Here is a 20,848-nt window from a genome sequence, read left to right as displayed (position 1 = left end):
TTGGGGGAGCTTCTTCCAAGGAATTCTAATGGAAAGCCCCTGTGGGAACCACTGTTCTACCAGTCTACCAGCATCAGTCAAAATCTGGTCCAAGTCCTGATGCACTCCTCAAATTGTTACTGGTCCCTGACAAGATAAGCACTAAAACTGAGAGTATATCTTAGTCTATTGGGTTGCTATAACAAAATACCATAGACTGAATGACTTATACACAGCAGAATTTATTTCTCAAGGCTCTAGAGGCTGGGAAACCCAATATTAAGGCACCAGCAGATTCAGTGTCTGGTGAGGACCTTTTTCCTGGTTCGCAGATAGTGTCTAACTGCTATATTCTCACATGGTGCAGGGGGCCAGGGCAGCTCTCTGGGGCCTCTTTTATAAGGGCACTAATCCCATTTATGAGGGCTCCACTCTCACAATTTAATCACTTTTAAAGACCCCAAATACCTCCTAATACCATCATGTTTATGATTAGGTTTCAACATGAATTTTGGGGCAGACACAAACAAAAATTGAGGGCAAACCATAATAAAGTGTTTAGAAACTTTTACAAAGAAATATGTTGATACCCCCTCAAGGAAGGCTTGATAAGAAGGATATGCCTGGCCGCTTCTTTAAGCTGTCGTGTCATAAAGCTGAAACCTTAGGGTCGATGACAGACAGATCACTGGGCGCACCTGGGTCCAACAGGGTTAATGAGCAGGAGTGGGGTAGGTGGGGTTACAAACCAGGAACACATGCCCGCCAAGTTAGATAGCTTTCTTTCTCTTTAATTGCCCTTAAAACACACACGCTCTCACATAACACGGAAGGTGAGAGCTGAATGAAGTTTTCCGGGTGATGGCTTGAAATGTTTTCCTTATGAGAAGTGGTGTTGAGTTACAGCGTGTGCAGACGGAGAACTGGGAGGAGAGAAACAGCAGCCCCGACCCGGCCCCCACCTTTTCTGGGGCTTGTAGGAAGGGGGACATGGGCTCCCAGAGACAAGACAAGTGATATGCTGAACTGTCCAGTGGCTGGAATCGACTGCTCCTGGAACGAACGACAGCCAGTGTTTGCAGGGCTTCTCCAGGGCCAGCCAAGCAGGCACCGATGCTCTGCTGTGAAATGCCACGCAGGCAGAGACTGACAAGCCGTAGGAGCTGAGCTCTCCCCTTGGGCTGCTGTTTCCTGCTGTGTTCGGGGAGGGGGCACTTTCTGGCCACTCTGCCGCTGCTGGCGCTGCTGCTCAGCTCCCTCTCCACGCAAGGTAAGCAGGCTCGAAGGGAGGGCAGGCTGCAAGGGAAGGCTTTGTACCATGAACAGGATCCGAAAGTTTTTCCGAGGAAGTGGGCGAGTCTTGGCATTTATATTTGCAGCTTCTGTCATCTGGCTGCTCTTTGACATGGCAGCTCTCCGCCTCTCATTCAGTGAGATCAACACTCGGGTCCTCAAGGAAGACATCGTCAGGAGGGAGCAGGTAGGGTTCAGAGTTCAGCCTGAACAAGTGAAGATTTTTTACAGCAGCGTAAAAGAGATGAAGCCTCCCCTGAGGGGACATGGGAAGGGGGCATGGGGCAAAGAGAACTTTAGAAAGACTGAGGAGAGTGCGGGCAAGGTTGGGGATGACTTGGACCAAATCCAGAGGGAAAGAAAAATGCAGAACACCCCGGGAAGGGGCAAGGTTGTGCCTCTGTGGCATCCTGCACATCTGCAGACTCTCCCAGTGACTCGTACCAAGCCGAAGACAGAAGGGAGAGGCATCAAACCTGAAGCCTCCTCTCACCAGGTGACACCAAAGCAAACAACAGTTCAGGGGGCTCAGGAAATCCCATTCATACCAGCGAGAGGAACTCCCTTGGTCAAAAAATTGGTACACACAGGACCTGTCAGTATAAAACAGGAGGCCCTGAAGAGTCATAGGCTCAGCAGTGACACGTCAAAACAAGCAGCTGTAAAGGACCTACACGTAACCATTGGTCTTAGTACTAGCAGATCAAAGCAGCACTCACAGGCAGTAGCAAAGCAGAGAACACACCCTGCCAGCCCACCAGTGCCAAAATCTGGGGAAGACACAGCCTTAAATAAAACTGAGACTTGGAGCAAAGAACTAAATGCAAATAAACACAAAGCCAATAAGGGTCATCCTTTTGCCAAGTTCATTGTCAATTCAAATAGTTTAAAGAAGCAATCTATTAATGAGACACAGTTGGCAGGCTTGCCAATGGATGATGGAGCTGCAGGGACTCATGGGAAGAAACTCAGTTTCTCCGAAAGCCATGTTGTGATTATAACCAAGGAGGAGGAGCTAAAGACAGTCCCCAAAGAGGACCCCAATTCTAAAACCAAAACTATGTTTCCCAAAGTATTGGGTGAAAGCCAAGGTAAACATGTTTCCAGGAATAGAAGCCAGTCATCTTTCTCTTCACTTGCTCTACAGAGAGTAACAGTGTCTCAAACCAACCAATCTTTAGCTGGGGGGCTAGAGGCAGCAAGAACTCACCTAACTGCCAGGGGCCAGCCTGCAGAATACAATCAAAGTCACATAAAAGCCCTTTTATCTGAAGACCAAGGCATGCACCATGTGTTAAAAATGGATGTGACACTTTCTCCAAGGGACCCCAAAGCTCCAGGGCAGTTTGGACGTCCTGTAGTTGTACCCCCTGGAAAGGAGAAGGAGGCAGAAAGAAGATGGAAAGAGGGAAATTTCAATGTCTACCTTAGTGACTTGATCCCAGTGGACAGAGCCATTGAAGACACAAGGCCTGCTGGGTAAGATCCATTTCTCTTCTCTTGCCTCAACTCCAAGTATTTTGGCTCAAATGTAGAGAGGTTTTATTTCTAGATAATTTTGTGTGATTTTGAACCACCTACAAAATTAATGCAACATTATTCATTAGATGCCATTCAAATATTCTACCATCCACGCAGAGAAAAATTCTGATATCAGCAACACACTATGTTTCTTCCTATACTTATGTCTGTAAGACTTTGGACCTCAACCCTATTAGCTCATGCTCCATTTCCTTCCTTCTGTTGAAAACCTTTTAGAATGATTAGATGAGTACAATTTATAATAAAGTATATATGAGTGGTAGGACTTAAAGTTTAATTCCCTTATAACAGTAATGATGAAGTAAATTCCCAATTTTGGAACTTTTCACTATTAGCAAGTTTGTCAGGAATATATTTTGGAAAGAAGCACAGAAAAAGGATCTTCTAGGCCTCTCTGGAATCATTTCTTAACCAGTAAAATTCTGCCTAATATGAGTAATCATGACCATAGTAGCCAGGGAAGACATGGCTTTGCTCCCTAAAATTTAATGTTCTTTGTAGGTGAAGATGGTAGACATTTCAGGAGTTCAGTTACACAGGAATAATGTGGGGAAAAGTCAATCTGTCAATAACTAGCAAACACCTGCAGGAGGTAAAAGAGCATCATAATAATAATCACTTATGTATGTAGAGTTGCACCATTTACAGAGAGCCAGCATGCAAGTAGATGAACTTCGTAAGAGCACTGGAAAGGTGGCAGACCTTATGGTTCAAATTAACAAACAGATGAGGACACTCAGAAGTTATGTCACTTTCCCAAGGTACTGCAGCTCTAAATCTGCCCAGTGTGCCTTCATGAACCAGTTCTTTGAAGAATTAAATTCCTATAACTACATCACCAGAAAAAGCATCAAATCACAGATATTTGATCTGATTCAAATACAGTTGGGTTCGTGGCTCCTTTTGGTCCACTCATAAGTGAGGGTATTTTGTAGGCCTATGTTCACTATCCACTAATTGATAATGCAGCTCAAGTCTGCCTTGACATTCAACTCCCTGAAAGGAGCAATGTTTGCCTGGAAGTTGGAATTACGGAATATCAAGATTGAGACTTAGTACATGTGTTATGTAAACAATGGCCTTGTTTGGCTTCTGTAGAAAACTCTTCTGGTGATGTAGGAGCTCAGTGTTACCAGGAGGAAGGCAGATACAGATAAACCTTTATTCATAATTGTAAAAGGAGACTCTTCATTGTGACGTTGGCTGCAATGAGGCTGTTTTCAATCTCTTAGCCCTTGGCAAATAGCAACCAGCCATATGCTAACTGCCTGCTTAGACCAACCACCGTGTCACTCATGTTCCTCATCCTGGTGACACATCCTTGAGCAGAATGCAAAAATACTCAAAGATGAGAAAGCTGAGGCCCTGGGAAGTTAAAGTGTCTGTGACCATAGAGCTAATGATTGTAGAAAAATGATTCAAATTCATGCTCAAAATTATGTTGTGCTAGCTCCCATCTCTTACCAATTACCCCCCCCCCACCAAAAAAGGATCCTAAAAATTACATTAGACCAGCTCTAATCTGAAATCCTGGATATTATAGAATCACATATGCCAGCTTGGAACACAAAACACAGGGGAATGTGATAGTCATCAAAGCAGCTTCATTTTAACATGCCCTTAGTGACCCAGCAGACGGCTAGGCATCTGGGGAGGAATCAGACCCTGCACAGAAGCACAAGCTCTAGTTCCAACCAGAGAAAGGGCAAGTGTGTGGGGTCCAAAAGGGAGTAATAACGATGTTATCATCTGTGTGATTTATGGAAGGCTCGATGGCTCCCAGCACTTGTTAGTTTCTATACTTTGGTCTGTGGAAGTTAAGTGCTGCAGCCCAGGCAAGTTACAGTCGGGCTCTGGCTTCTGAAGGAGGTTGTCCCAACTGTAGCAGAAACTGACACGTGTGCTTGAGAGGATGAGTCAGAAAGCCTGTGGCCAAGCCCCTCCCTCTTATCACACAACCCACCTTGGCTAAATAAAGGTGCACTCTCGGCAAGCTGCCTGGTCCAGGCCCTGCTCTGCCATCAGGGTGGAAGAGACAATCTAGCCACTAGGAAGCCCATAGGTGGGGCCTCCCAAAGTGTTTACAGCCCTTTGGCGTCACTCTCCCTTGAAAGAGGACAAATCACTTTTTTTCTTGTACCCAAACACTCTGACTATAAATATATGCAAATTATGTATTCATATGGATAAAGGTTAGAAGAAAATACAAATGAAGAACAATTGATTCAGAAGGTTGGCAAGATTTGAAGTGAAGTTTTTTTACTTTGATTTTATTTATTTTTCAGCCTTGCTCAAAAAGTGTTTGAGATGGCTCACAAGAATACACAATAAGATTGCTAAAGATAATGAATTTTAGAAGTCAGCATAAGGGGAAAATTGTCATAAAATATAATGAGAAAATGTGTGTGTGAAAAAGAGAAAGCACACATGCTATAAGAATGCACGAGAATTGGCTAGAGTGGCAGCCAACTGCAACCTTTAAATTTCAAGTTTGAGAGAGTCTCTCCCTTACTGCCCTTGACATTCCCCAAATATCCACCATTAGAGATGAACTCACACAGTAACTGGCATATCATAACTGCTCATTTAATATAGATTGAACAAAAAAAGGATAAAAAAACATAGATTTGCTATATTCATTTAAATTCAATTCCCTCCAGTAAAGATAACTAGTCGAAAGTTAATTATCTTCTTAAGGATGGGTTAACTGGTGTACTAGGGGGAAGTTAGCATTAAGAAGCAGAGAGGACAGGCAGGATTCCCGGACAACTTCCTCTACTCCAGTTCTAAAATCAGACGCCCTTTTCCAAACCTGCTCATCCCTCCCTTCCCTCCTGAGTGCCCAGGAACCACTTCTAACATGTCGATATGCAATCGCATGGCCTTTTGTCCTTTCTGTCACCAGCATTACACTGTCCTTTGCAGTGCTGCCTGTTTCTCCCCCTTGAGGTATGACAGTAGCCCCCCCACACATGACGTTTTCTCCAAGCTGGGCCCTCAACATAAGGAAAGATAGTCTCACCCTTTTCTACACATTATGGTCATTATCATCCATTGATGTTTTTATTAGCCGGTCCCTTCCCACTGCCTCCCTCCCTCATCACCTTGCACGGCCCTCACCATTTTCTCCCAGACATTCCAATCCAATTTCTCCAAATCCAATTCTAGCCTACCTCCACCTGGGCCATGACATGGCTGTGACCTCTAAATTCCAATGACCCTTAATGTGTGCAGCACCCCTTGTTACTAAAACACTCTTTGTTGTATGTTCTTCGCTAACTGGAGCTGTGAGTGTCTGTTTTGCCTTCTTAGTGAAATTATAAGCTTCTAAAGGAAGCTCTGTCTTTAGCTTGATTTTGCACTCAGAAGTGATCACAGTGCCGTGCACTCAAAAGATACAAGTTTGCCTAATATGGATTTAAAAGGTATGTTTCTCTGAAATAATTTTCAAAAACTGATACTACTTTAAAAAATAACTGAGAGGTAGCAATTCAAATGAAACTCATAATAAGTCTTTTTATAAATGAAAAATGAGTCTCCTAATGTTTCATTTTGAATATATTAGAGTCTGGTTTAGGTGAATACATCCTGTTTAACACTATGATCTATTTATTAATCATGTTGATTCCTTATATTTTTATAGTTTTGGTTTTGAATGTTAATGTTTTGACTTTCAAGGGAGGAAAATTGCTTTGCTTACAAGAATGTTTTATGTAAGTAAAATAACTTCATTCATGCCTAGAATTTTTGCCTATAAAATGTGCTTGAAGTAAAATGCTTTTTTGACAGTCATTTTAAAGTTCCATATTTCATCTTTTTTAATAAAAAGCTAATCCTTACAGCTCTTGCTCTTAATTATTAAATTTTGTTTCCATCAGCAATAATCAACACACATACACATGCATGTGTGCACACACACACACACACACATACGCACACACACACAGGCTTTGCTAAACTATGGTCCTATCTACAGAAAATGCAGGGCAATTCTACTTGGAGAAGTCTGTCTTTTGGCCTGCAGCTAGTTAAGATGGAACTACAAAAATGAACTTATTTTAAGAGTGCACTTCCTGAATCTGAATTTAGAGAAAAATGACTCAAAGGAATTTTTGCTGCCAGCATTTAGTTTTTAAAGTGGAATGTGAATTCTGGCATGCTCATCTACCACTGCTGTGTCGTCATAATGTTACTCGATTACTTAATTTAATGCCTTTCCTTTCCTACAGAACACTGGCAAGCCCCTCAATAAAGCAATTAAAATGGGTCTTTATTCTTTTTAACCCAGAGCCAGGACTGTCAACCAACCATTTGATTCCTTCCGACACAGCTAAAGAGAGGTTTTTCTTGGCACATATAAAAAACAAAAGATAGCAGAGTGCGTTTGCCACAAACCACTCCTTATTTGAAGGGAAAGGAAAACTTTTTCAAACCTTAATTTTGGCTATAGGGGCGTCAAAAACCATAACTAATGAGTTACCAGAGGAGGAAGAAAAAGGGAAGGAGGAGGAGGAAAAACCAGAAGAGAGAAAATAAACTGATCAGGTATCCTCCCAAACTTCAAGCTTTTAAAACTTTATCAGGCTAGGGGAAATGAGAAACTTTAAAATTGAATTAAATTCAGATTTTTTGATTTTTACATGGGATGAATATTTTAATTGATGCAGTGAGAGTGCCTTTGTGACTAATAGTGACTGGAGAACATTACCTAAAATTAACTGGAGATGCTATGAGATCTCCCTGAGAAACTACCTAATCGTGGGCAGGAAAAAAAATTCTCACAAAAGGGATTTAAAGGGGTTTGCTACCCAGAAGCTGGAAAAAAAAAAAAAGTAAAAATTAAAAAATAAAATAAAAAGGTTATTTCCCGCTTTCACTCAAAAGGCAGTGGTGCCTTTTTTTTTTTTTTTTTTTTTGAGACAAGGTCTCCCTCTGTCACCCAGGCTGGAGTACAGTGGCGCTGTCATCATAGCTTATAGGAGCCTCAAACTCCTGGGCTCAAGTGATCCTCCTGGCTCAGCCTTTTAAGTAGCTCAGACTTCTGGCACGCCATCATGCCTAGCTAATTTTTAAATTTTTTGTAGAAGTAGGATCTTGGGATTTCACTATGTTATCCAAGCTGGTCTCAGACTCCTGGGCTCGAGCAGTCCTCCCACCTCAGTCTCCCAAAATGCTGGGATTACAGGCATGAGGCACCACAGCCAGCTAGTGGTGCTTTTGGAATAGTATGTGTGTGTTCATTCGTGTGCATATGTGCATGCTTTTGTGAGCTTATCTGTGGTTTATGTTAGGGCACAGTGCTCTATTTCATTGGCAAGTCATGTAAAGGAGCAGGAAATAAAAGGGAAATTTTGTTTAAAAGGTGTAGGCTAGACTGTAACATAAAAAAGATTAACTGGCCAAGAAACAATTACTGAGCCTTTGGATACTTTTATCACAATCACCCCATAACTAGGGAATAATAAACACAAAGATGATCAGAGAAGAGAGTAAAACACAACTCTGCTACTAATTCAAAGAAAACAGTTACACAGTGCCTAATTAATGTAAAACTGCGAAATGTTAAAGCAAATCAGTCACTTTTCCTCCTAAATACCGTCAAAGACCTAGAAATGCTCCTGGGAGAGAGTAATTAATCAATGTAGGAATTTAAACCTATTTATACCGCCTTTTCACACATCTAACTAACCCAGGGCCTGATTTAACCCGCAGCCTAATTTTATCAAATTTTTGCTGTAATATTGCCCTGGGTACTCTTATCCCAGAAAATAGCTTCCTGCTGGGCATTCCTGGCTGATCCATTCAGAGCAGAGCCTCTCAAGAGGGGAACTCTTGAGAGTTCTTTTTGCTCAAGGATCAGAAAAATTCAGGGCAAATGGCAATGTTTAGAAGCTCTGTTTTGTTGTTTGCTTTCAAAATAAAAGGAGTTTTTTTTTTTTTGAGAGTCCTCTGGGAAAACATCTATATTATTCCAAACTCAAGTACCTTCTAAATTGGCCCTGCTTCTAAAATGCTGGTCTCTGGAACGTGTGAGAAGTAGCAACGGGAAGAAACCGAGTGTTTACAAAGGCTTTTACTACTTGCCTTCTCGTTGGACCCCTAAAACCATTCCTCAAGGTAGATACTATTATCCCAGCTTTACCTATAAAATACATTGAGATTTACAGAGGACCCTGAGGTTTCAGATTATGGTAGATAATTCGGAGAGTCGCACCTCATTTCGTTGCAGGTAATATTTGCTCCTAGCCTGCAGGGAGCCAGCACACCACGCCAGGAGGCTGGGGCCTTTCACCCTTCACGTGCACCCTGTCATTCCATCCTCAGGACAGCCACGCCAGGCTGATAAAGAGTTACACCTCCTTATTCACAGATGGAAAAAACACAGGGACACGCAAAGTAACACAAGGGCTCACGGTTCACAAGTATCAGCATAGGGACCCAGCCCTCAGTCTTCTGATTAATAACTTCCCCCACGTTGAGCAACCTCACCCCCACTTCCCCGTGGCTTGCCAAGGCTCTCCGAGGGAGGGAATTCCTCCCTTTCTGAGCCTCACAAAAACAGTGCTGGTTTTGTTTCAGTCAGTGATGTGTAAGCATGTATGTTTGTATGTAGATTTTTTGTAGGGCTGTGTGTGTGTGTTTTTGTTCTAACCAATCCTCACAGCAATACTATGAAAGAGATACTATCTCTCAAATGTTTTACAGATGAGAAAAGTGAGGCTGTAAAAGAATATATGGTGTACCTTCTGTCCTGCCAAGCTAATAGCAGATTTGGGATACCAAACAAAAAAATTTCCCAACTTTTAATTCCAGTGCTGTTTGCATGGGCTACACCTCCTCCTTCCTTTGTTTCATTATGATAACATGACTCGGGCAGACATTAAATCACCTCTCTTCCTTATACATACATCAGAGGTACAGGAGGGGAATTAGTTTTGCATGACATCTACCTAGTCAGAGAAAAAAAAAATTGATAGGAAATTATTTTCTATATAACATTAAGCAAAAGTGATTCTTTAAAAGTGCACCACAAACACAGTGAACGCCACACCCACAGGGAGCAAATCTCTCTGAGCTGCTGCTATGCAGGATAGCGTCAGGGCACGGTCCCTGCCCTTGAGGCACGTAGAGCAAACATTGTGCAGAAGCACAGGGTCCTACTGGAGCGAGGACGAGGAAGGCCTAGCCCAGCCTGGGAGGCAGCAGAAATGTTTGAGCTGTAACCTGAAAGGGGAGAGACTTGGAGAAGTGGGGAAAGGAGGGAAAAAGAATGATCCACTGAGAAACTGGGTTGGGTGATGAGGATGTAAGTGAGGCCACAGAGGTAAGCAGAGTCCAGATCACTCAGGACCTTGTTAAGGTCCTTCTAAAGGCCAGTGGGAAACTATGGAAGGATTTAAAGCCATAGAAAGAACAATTCCATTTGCTTTTTCTCAGGCGCCTCTTGACCCAGAGGAAAGCATTTAAGGTTAAATGTAACCTAAGTTGCAGAGAAAATCGCAGAGTGGTAATCACTAGATTAAGACTCAAAAGAGATCTAATCTAGTCCCTTATATCCCAGAGAAGCTCCCAGGAGGAAAGTGCCTTGCCCAAGGTCAAGGTCACACACAGCAGACGAGACAGAGCTACCCGTGTGCATGGTGCCCTCACCTCTAGCCAGCACTATTGCTGCCACATCACACCACCTCCTGCTCTTCTCCCTGCCATCCCAATTTCACTGTGACAGCTGCCTGCTCAAAATAGACTATTGTCGAAGTGTCGAATGTTGATGCCGGTGGTTTATATTTCCAAGCCTGAGTCCTGTGGCTTTGATGGCGATAGCCACCTCAGCAGCCACAGCTTCAGTTGGCTAAGGCCTTGGGAGTAGAGGGGATGAGTGTGACTTAAATTTCCTAAATTAGTAGCCAGGTGATTCTGACTGAATGTCAGGGACAGTCTACCCTAGAAGGAACAAAACAGGAAAGGAAAATTTTTATATCACCATACCCTCTTATCAGTGAGAGGAAAAGAAGTCCCATTCATTCTAAGGTCTGGGAGAAAAGAATGTGCTGAAACTCCAGGCCCAGCTCCTCAGCTCCATGCTCCATTCTCCTCCCGATGCTCCCGAAGATACCAGAGCTTGGGGAGGGAAGGCCCCTGCAGGCTCCCACCAAGGCCCTAGTTGAATTGCAAATAGAAGTTGAGAAAATATTCTCCTTGACCTTCTGTTCAAATCTGTGAAGACTGGAGACTTGACCCACATAGTACATTTTGACTGTCTTGGCATAAAATGAAAAATTCATAGAAGTGAGAGAATGTTATCATTCCGTCTATCTTCTGATTTGAAACCTCCTTTATTTGATAGGCTACATTCAAATCAGGTTAGTGGCTGAGCCTTCAGCACACAGAAGCCAAGAGGGTAGAACACATCCCTTTCTGAGTCTCTTGATAAATGACTGAGCACTTGATAGACTCAGATTAAACGACTGCCTCAGAAAAGAACAGTGTGGCCAGTCAAAATGTGTGTATTTGCATTAGGTTCTCACATGGGTTTTTCACCATGAAGCATACGAAGTATTTTTATGTCCATTATCTCATCAAATCTGCACAGACATTCTGTGACCAGGGCATTGTAGTCTTCATCCTACAAGTGAGGAAACTGAGGATATGGAAGGTTAATGACTTGCCTTATTGGTCTGTGGCCAGTAAGTGCTAGAAAGAACTCATCATCTTTCTCACGTGCAGAGTCTCTCTGCCCTACCACAGTAGTGCGTCAGCTCTGTGCAGGGTGATGAAACACCCGCATTAGAGGCCCCGTTCGCCTGTAGAACTTGGGTTGGCTATAGTAACCTAATGGGTTAATTTTTAAGTATACCATGGGGCCTATCGACTCTAAATACCTAATTTGTGTATTGAATAGACATACATAAATATGACTTTTTAGCCTCAAAAAAAGTTACAAATCCAGAAATATCTTACATTTAATTTAGACTTTAGCTGCATTTCCTCCTCCCTCAATAGAGCAGAAATCAAGGTTTCCAATGGAAAAATTGGATCAAAAGGAATTTGCTTCAATTGGGTCAGTGTAGGATAATTTGAAATGGTTTTTACAACCTATGGAAACTGGATAACTGTCAGTATGCAAGACTGGTGTAAGATCTAATAATGCTAAAAGCCTTTCTGATGTGCCCCACTGTGCCTTTGAACAAAACAAGCATACTGGTTTTGTCACACACCTGGAAACGTGCTTAATCTGCTTAGTGGTGCAGGAGAACAGGCCCCTCTAAATGTTAGAGCAGCCTGACATCTCAGTCACCTAAACCAAGGCACTTTCGGAAACTTTGTATTGGAAACCTCTGGCATCTCTTTCAATGCCCCTCCTCCCCATCCTTTAATATTGCCTTTTACCAGACACCAATATGATCTGTACCTTATAATCTTCAGTGGGTTCTTCTTCAATGTTATTCCTTAAATACTTCTAAAATATATGCTTGTCAGCAATTTGCAGAGATACTTCTTATTTGCTGGTATGTTAGCATCTAGTGGGGTTCTTCATGATCCGCCCCTAGAGGTTTCTAATGGTGAAATTAAGGCACTGTGACACATTGGGGAAAATTTGAGAGCCTTTCCCAAATCCCTCAAATCCCTGAGAGCTTTTCCTACCTGTAATTTCAAACTGGCTAGCACTTTAGAAGTTCCTTCTAAAACAGGCCAAAAATCTACTGATTTATAATATAGGAAGAGTCGTTGGTATGAGCCTGCTTGAAACTCTTCCCAGTGAATTTTCATCGGTCACTGGATGTTTCTAAAGCCAAGCAAATTTGAACCGTAAACAACTCTCAGGACTTCACAGCTAGATTTGCTGGTTCCTGCAGAATTTGTGCAGCTGGTCTTTGCTTTTCAGAACTGATTTCTTTTTTTTCAGCACCAAATATTATAAAGAATACTTGGGGTACAATGTGCATTTCCCATTAATTTACGTGATAAAATTAGGGATGAGAAAGTCACTGTTTTCTTCCGTACCCTCCCTTTCACTCAGGCTACTAACTTCTCTTAGCTTTACTTCTTTCTCAACCCAGAGCCCAAGATGAAACATTTAACCACTTTACACCCGTCCCTTCAAAATCTTCTACCATACTTCTTTCTACCTCATTTGCTCTGATGACCCCTAGACTTGTATTAATCCAACGATTTGCTTTATCTCCTACATTCAGGCTGCCAGGCACTGGTGGAGCAAATCACACACTTGTATTCTGTCAAAATTTGGCATCTCCAACTTCAAGAAAGTGCTCAATGTCCCTCAGAAACCCCTTTACATATAACTGGCTGACACTCTTTCCCAGAAACTGCCCATACTGCCTGTCAGAAATAGTCTCCATTCTCCTCAAGCCCTACCTTATTACCTTAGCAAATAACCTTTCCTCCAGTATAAGCTACAATTTTTCAACTTCTCATCCCATATGCATAAACTTATATATGATATCATTTTTTTCCTATCTCAAGGAGAAATATCTCTTTTACTATTTAAGCTTTAAATTTAAGCTCCATTCTATTGCCATTCATTCAATACACATTTATCAAATATTTATTATGTGCAACTGTGCTTTAAGCTTGTGGTACCGTAAGCAAGGCAGATTTGCCCTGCCCTCAGGAAATTCTGGATGCAGAAGATAAGGAAATAAAATTGTTAAATGAATGCTGTGACAGAAATACAGATGACTGTAGTAAAGAATAATAGAAGAATAGCTAAATTTTGAAAGAGTGGTCAGAGAAGGAACTGAGAGAAGGCCAAGGTGGCCAGGTGGAGTGAGGTGGGACAGTGGAATGACAGACAGTTGGAAAGATGGGTAGGTATCCGTTAGGTTATAGTAAAGAATCTGGACATTTTTTTCTTTGTCCCATAGGAATTGACTGAAGGATTTTAAACAGGAGAGTGGTGTGGATATGAGAAAGAGTGGAAATAGAGACTGTCAGGAGACTTCAGCAATGACTCTACAGAAAGAGAGTGAAGCTCAAGAACTAGGTGTGGCAACGGCAGGGTGTAAAAAATTTGGAGTTGCAATAAATGTGGGCATTACATTGAACAGAAGTTGACAGATTGGTTTTATTTACAGTCAGGAAGAGGGTGAAGTCTAGAATGGCAAGGTGGGTGGTGATGCTGTTAAGAGGGGCAATGCAGAGGAACTGGTTGGGTTGAGTGGAGTGAAAGCAAGATTTCTGTGTCAGACGTGTTATGTGTGAGATACCTGAGAGACATGCAGGGGAGATGTCAAGTAGTTGGTTGGACATAGCATGAGTCTGGAATTCAGAGGAGCCATCTGACCAGGAGATAAGTTTGGAAGGTATTATCACACAAAGCTGTGGGCATGAATGGGATCATATGGTGACATAGTACAGAGAAGAAAACAAAGCCCAGGACCCAGCTCTGACAGCTTTCTGCTTAGAGATTAAGAAGAGAAGGGAAGAGCTGAGAAGGAAACTAAAGGGGGAAAGGCAGTGAGTGATGGGGGAGAATATATTGTCTCATACAACAAACAAATTAAAAATGGAGAGTGACTTAAGGAAGCTAGACCTGTCAGTTCCATCAACTGCCACTGTAAGGTTGATTATGAAAAGAGGAGACTTTGTTTCATCAATAGTCCTATGAATCGCTGATTTTTTCAACTCTCAACTCTATCTGCAACTTCCCTGAAGCCCATAAATAAGATTCTGTCCCTTTCTACTCAGGAGAGGGAGGGAGAACAGAGTTGACAAATCTACCCTGCATCCTACCATCTACCCTCTTATCTCTTTCTTCTCTAGCTTTTCTCCCAAAAGAGTCAGCAAAATACTCTCCTCTCCCTCATCTACCTTTTCTCTTTAATTCATTGCACTCCAGCCCCATCCATTCTCTCCTTGGCAAACTTCAGTCTCATCACTCTGGTCTTTGATGTTCATCACCAGAGATTCTGAGAATTGGAGTCTGATTTTTTTGTTTGTTTTTTTTTGTTGTTTGTTTGTTTGTTTTGGTTTTTGGTTTTTTTTGGCTTTGTGAAAGAAATTTCAGAGTTTTAAGGTGTGTCTGGTTCCAAAATTGTCCTTTACTTGTTGGAATTATTGGTAATTATGCCACCAAATAAAACAATTTTTATTTAATGCTAGGAAATCCCTCAATTCATATTCTTTCCTCTCTTTTTCTGATTATCTTTATTTTCTAAAATTGAGTTTCAATATTATAATTCATAATTTGATATCACCAGTTAACCCTTTCATGGACTTCAATGTGTAAATTGAGATTAAGTGATGCAGCCACAAGTTAAGGGAGCTGGAAGAGGCGAAGAATAGAATCTCCCCTGGAGCCTCTGGAAGGAATGTGACCCTGTTGGCATCTTGATTTTAGACTTCAGGCCTCCAGAAGTGTTAGAGAATGTTTCTGTTGTTTTGAGCCACCAAGTTTGTGGTCATTTTTTATAGCTGCCACAGGAAACTAATATCGATTTTGGTATCAGGAAATGAAGGGCTGCTGAAACATACCTAAAAATATGGAAATATTATCCAAGGAATATCCAAGGAATTAGATAATGGGTAGACTCCGGAAAGATTTTGAGACACATCATAGAAAAAGCTTAGACTGCCTTGAAGAGCCTGTTGGTGGAAACAGGGATGTTGAAGATGCAGCTGGTGCAGGCTCAGAAGGAAATAAGGAGCACAGTGGAGGAAGCTTCTATCATCTTTGAGAATACATGTGTTGCTCAGACAGAATTTTGGCAAAAATATGAGCATTATAAGTGCGTCTTGTGAGGGCTGAGAAGGAAATGTAGAGCATTTTATCTTTATGGGGATTTGGAGGAAAGGTGATCATGTTATATAGTGGCAGCAAGCTTGGCCAAATTGTGACCTACAGTCACATGAAAATTAGCAGAACTTGCAAATGATGAACTTGGATATTTAGCTGAGGAAAATACCAAGCAAAGTGTTGAAGGTGTGGCCTGGTATCTTCTTTCGGTTCACAGTAAAATGTAAAAGAAAAGAGATAAATTGAGGAAGGAACTATAAAGCAGAATTTTTGGTAATTTGTTATGGCAGCCACGGGAGACTAATAAAGCCGTTAAGTGAAGTCAGGAATATCTCATATTATTCTGAAATGCATGGATCCTTTGTGTAGAATAAGATTATTTTAGTTTAGACAGTCTGCTATTTTATGTTAACATTAGATATATGATCACTACATGATATCTAACTGAAATGTGTGATATTGATTTAATGTTGACAGTTCAGGACATGCACCTATCTCTCCCCTGTTTTTTTTTTTTTTTAAGATTAGCAACAAATAATAAGGATAAATTAACTTTGCCTTAGAGCTCAACTTCCCAAACTGGCATATCAATGATTTGTAAGTGTCATTCTTTTGTTTGTTGGTTGGTTTCTTTTGTTTGTTTGTTTTATTTGATTTAGAAACAAATTCTCAGGCCCTATGCAAACATTCTGGATTGATTTTCTGGGGCTGAGGATTGGATTTGTGTGTTTTTCTAAGGCTTTATCAATTACTATGATAACCAACCATTTTAGGGAACCATTAAAATTACAGAGCATAGCTGGATTTGCCTACCATTTCTTCAGTACCTGCTATGTGTCAGATATATACTAGGTGAGTTTATATATTTGTATTTAATCTTACAACAAGTGGATTTTTAATCTTTGCTCTGTAGCTGGCAAATTGAGGTTCAAAGAAGTTATATAACTTTTCCAAGCTAGTAATTAAAAGAACTGAGATTTGAGCCCATATTCATCTGATTCCAAAATCCAGGCTCTTAGTACAGAAAAACCAGCAGTGGAATGAAAACTGTTTTTGTTCACATTGCCATATACATTTTTTCTAGGTGAATGATCTTGGGTAAGTCATTTAACTTCTCAAGCTTCATTTTGCTCTATTTGAAGAAGTATATAATAATATGCATCTCAAGCAGTTGTTATGAAGACTGACTTAAATTATGTACAAAATGGCACTTTGGCAACTATACATAAAGTGCCATGCAAACATGGTTTGTTTTACTATTACTTATACTCTTATCTATTTCTTACTTATGGAATAAGTAAAATGTCACCATGTTATGTGGCAGAAGTACCAGCTCCCACTAAATGCCACGTGTACTGCCAGCTGCTTCTATTCTTGTGGACTTAAGACTTCCTGAATGATGACTTCTGGAGCCTGGCTGGACCAGAGGTTGAGTCCCAGCTCTGCCATTTACTAGCAGTAGGATCATGGGCTAGTCTCTCCATGATTTTGATTATTCATCAATGAAAAGGGAAAGAGATGCTGGTAGTTTGATGTTTAAATTAAAATAATGCAGAGTGCTTATAGTATTTATTCATCAACATCCTCATCATTAATGATTACATTACTGACAGTAACTGTGTTAGAGGGATGGCAAATAAACTTTGTGAGGTTCCACGGGGCACCTGTGAAGAGCAACTCAGGAAGGAGGTGGAAGGATGCCAGCGGTGAGGCGGTGTGATCTGCCAGGCATGGAAAACCCAGGCCAGCTGCAACCCATCTGAATACCAGTTCCCACTGTAGCCTGGTTCTTAGTTCTGTGCCAGCAAAATGATTTCAACTCTGTAGCAGACTCTCAGCAGGAACCCCCAGATAGATAGGGAAGCTGAAAATAGTTTATTTGGCCCATATATAGTGCCATAAATACATTCATATGCAGAGTGGGAGAAAGAATATATCTTTGGCACTTGGCAGATGGCTGGCTGGAAGGGCAGTCATAACTACTTGGTAATGTTAAATAAGTCAGAATGCTCTCTTCTGGCATATAATCTAATAATGATAACAATAACTACCATTTAGTGAATGCCTATACCAAGAACCATGGTAGACTTTTGAGGTACATTATCACTAGGATATAAAACTCTGTTGAATAAGAACCATTAATTCCCTCATTAGGCAGATGAGGAAACTGAGACATAGAAAGATTAAGGAAGGTGATACTGGTTAAAGATCTGAGAAATATTGGTAATAAGATTCACAATGGTGTCTAATCACCTGTAAAGCCCATATCCTTTCCACTGCAGCATGATGCCTCCACAGGAAGTTCTCATGTCTTGCATTGCTAGTCCTTTTATAGCATCTGTTGTTACTGGTTATTCTTCTGCTCTTTCATTTTGCATGTACCCCTCCCCAAGAAAAGGCACATTACAAAATGATAAAATCATTATTAATATACAAAAATCGATGATAAAAGAGAGAAGATAGAGTGAGTGTGTGTGTAGATGCACACAATCACACTCTGTGACTTTTAAAACCATCTGTGGATCTCGTTAGCACATCTCTTGTGCTTTGCTTGTATTCCGGCCCAGGTGTGCAGAACAGCTAGTTCACAATAACCTCCCAACCACGAGTGTCATCATGTGTTTTGTGGATGAGGTGTGGTCCACTCTCCTGAGGTCTGTTCACAGTGTCCTCAACCGCTCTCCTCCACACCTCATCAAGGAGATTCTGCTGGTAGATGACTTCAGCACGAAAGGTAAGAAAACCACTGAGGCTCTCTCTTGAAAAGTCAAGTTTGATATGAACCAATAGCAGTTTGGATGACAAAGTTATAGGGTAAGTTGATGAAGCATAAACATTTTACAAATGCTAAATCATTGTTTCATGCAGAGACGTAGAGGCATAAGTCTCAGTATCTATGGGACATTAAAAGTCATCCAGGGCTCTGTTCAGCTAGATATTTCAGGCTTCCTCTCAGCTGTGACTCCTCTACCATGTGGGACTGATTTTCTAATTACAATTCCTTGGAGATGGGCACTTTGAAATGTCCAGAGTCCAAATGCATAAATGCCTGATTATGAAATCTAATAAGCAAATGCCCCACAGTTTATGGGATGCCCTTCCTACTGATCATAGCTTAGAATCTATGGAAAGCAAAGAAATAGAAGTCCTACGACTTCCTCCGCAAGAGTAAGACATATTATATGTTCAGTTAAGTGTTGAGAAGACAGATTATCAATGGGACCAGAGAGATGTTGTCCCAACAGAGTTCAAAAACAGAATCCACTATGGTCTTTAAGTTTGTTTTTGTTTTATCATAATGAAGAATCTTATCCTTTGAGTTTGTCAAATAACTTGCCTGTGTAGGTGGTCTCATAGGGCCCATGACAGCCATATTACGAATTCCCTAAATGCAACCCATTTCAGAAAAGTTTAGTAGTTAGCAAAGAGATGGCAGTGTTAGTAGAACAGCTTAGCCTTGGGCTGTGACCACAGCGATGTGGGCAGTTTCTTTAGCCTCAGAGTTCCTATCATGATCATGCTGAGCTCAAGAAGCAGTGAGACACCCTAGGAAAACTGTCCGAAAATCTTAAGAAGTGAGCTTGAAAGTATAAACCCAGTTACTAAGTTAATAAAAGTCCCTATGTGAGGGCCAGGTCCAGATTCTGTGGGACCTCAAGCTTATACAGTTTTCAGGGTCCTCTTTAAGAAAACGGACACAAACGTAGTAAGAAAGTGAGCTGCCAAAATATTCCTGGAAGCCATTCCTACCTGGGATAGCTGTCAATAGCTTAATTACACAGCTCAATGACCACAAGCCACATAAATATACCCCACAAAACCCTCCAAAATGTTCCTCTAGCTGGATCCCTCCACGGTCATCCAATAAGAGAGGAAAGATATAATGGAGGGGAGGTCTGAGTAGGAAATGGTGGTGGTCTTAACAACCTACTGTTGCACTAGCTTTCTTTTGCAAATTATACAATCTGCACACGATTGCTTAGCCTCTTCCCTGGATCTTGGAAGGGGCCTTTGCAAGGGATGGGGTGGTGAAAGAGTTGCACAGAAGCCTGAGTTTCATTTATTTTGAGGAAAATCTTCCCCTGCCTTGACAAATACTCAGAAAAAGTAAGCCCTCCACTGTGTAATTTTGCAATACTGAAAAGAAGGATTTGGGGTTGAGAAATCAGACAGCTTAGAATATTGAACTCAGACAAAATTCTTCTAAGAAAATGATATCAGGATATAAAATTATGGCTCAAGGAACAAACATTTAGTGATGATAATAATGTCCTAGATTTTGGAATTTGACATTTAGGAGGTATTACTTCTGAGACTATTCAGACCTAGTTAATTCCAGTGTTATCTTGTTTATCCTTACTCTGATACAGACTACTTAAAAGATAATTTGGATAAATACATGTCTCAGTTTCCAAAAGTCCGGATTCTTCGCCTCAAAGAGAGACATGGCTTAATAAGAGCCAGGCTGGCAGGTGCACAAAATGCAACAGGTAAGAAGCTATTCATTTTTTGTTTTGATTATATTTTTGTCTTAATTTAAAATGTTTTTCAAACATAACAGCAAATTTAAAAACAAAGCACAATGATACCTATATATCCATCACTTAATTCCACCAATTTGTAAACTTCTGCAGTATGTATTTCATCACACACATACACAGACACATGGTTATATCTACATACTTTTTTCTGAACCTTTGAAAAGGAATTTGCAGATATTTTGACACTGTACCCCTAAGAACTTTAATAGGCATTTCTGAAGAATAAGAATATTCTCCTATATAAGCATAATTTTCATACTTAAATATCACCTAATATATGCTTTTTAAAAATTCTCTCATTGTTCTCAAAATGTTTTTTTTTTTTTTAAAGAAAATTCAGGGTCTAATTTCATGCCTCCAATCTGGTTGTTTGGTCCCCTTACTCTCTCAATCTAGAATAGTCAACTCCACCCATTTCATTTACATACTATTGTGTTGGTTAAAGAAAAATCCAGGCCATTTATTTGGTACAGTTGACCACATTCTGAAATTTTCTGTTTCTTCATGTTACTTATAGGGTAAATAATTTTTGGCATAAATTTTATATAGAATTCTTCTAAAATCTTATAAAGATTTGCAACTATTATGTACTCATAATAATTAAAAATAAAAAATAAAAAGAATTTTACTACATAGGTGATAAGAATTGTGTACTTATTGCTTCATACCAAGAGGTACATAATGTCAGGTCATCCCACTATTGGTGATACTAACTTTGAGAACTTGGTTAAGATGTGGA

The 20,848-nt window shown here is 40.8% G+C and overlaps 1 protein-coding gene across 1 annotated transcript in view; it reads left to right on the top strand.

Annotated features, from left to right (window-relative positions):
• Nucleotides 1-774: 774 nt before the first annotated feature.
• The window catches only part of GALNT5 (polypeptide N-acetylgalactosaminyltransferase 5), a 46,474-nt gene continuing 26,400 nt past the window's right edge, over nucleotides 775-20,848 (top strand). The window contains exons 1-3 of the mRNA XM_045560310.1: nucleotides 775-2,751; nucleotides 18,136-18,302; nucleotides 19,939-20,058. Coding sequence (XP_045416266.1) covers nucleotides 1,298-2,751; nucleotides 18,136-18,302; nucleotides 19,939-20,058 — 1,741 coding nt within the window. The 5' untranslated portion in view covers nucleotides 775-1,297. The remainder of the gene's footprint in view (nucleotides 2,752-18,135; nucleotides 18,303-19,938; nucleotides 20,059-20,848) is intronic.

This window comes from Lemur catta, chromosome 8, assembly GCF_020740605.2.
Source record: "Lemur catta isolate mLemCat1 chromosome 8, mLemCat1.pri, whole genome shotgun sequence".
In the NCBI taxonomy this organism is placed as follows: Eukaryota; Metazoa; Chordata; class Mammalia; order Primates; family Lemuridae; genus Lemur; species Lemur catta.
Note: the sequence above shows the minus strand (reverse complement) of the source record. Positions and strands in the feature narration are given on the sequence as shown.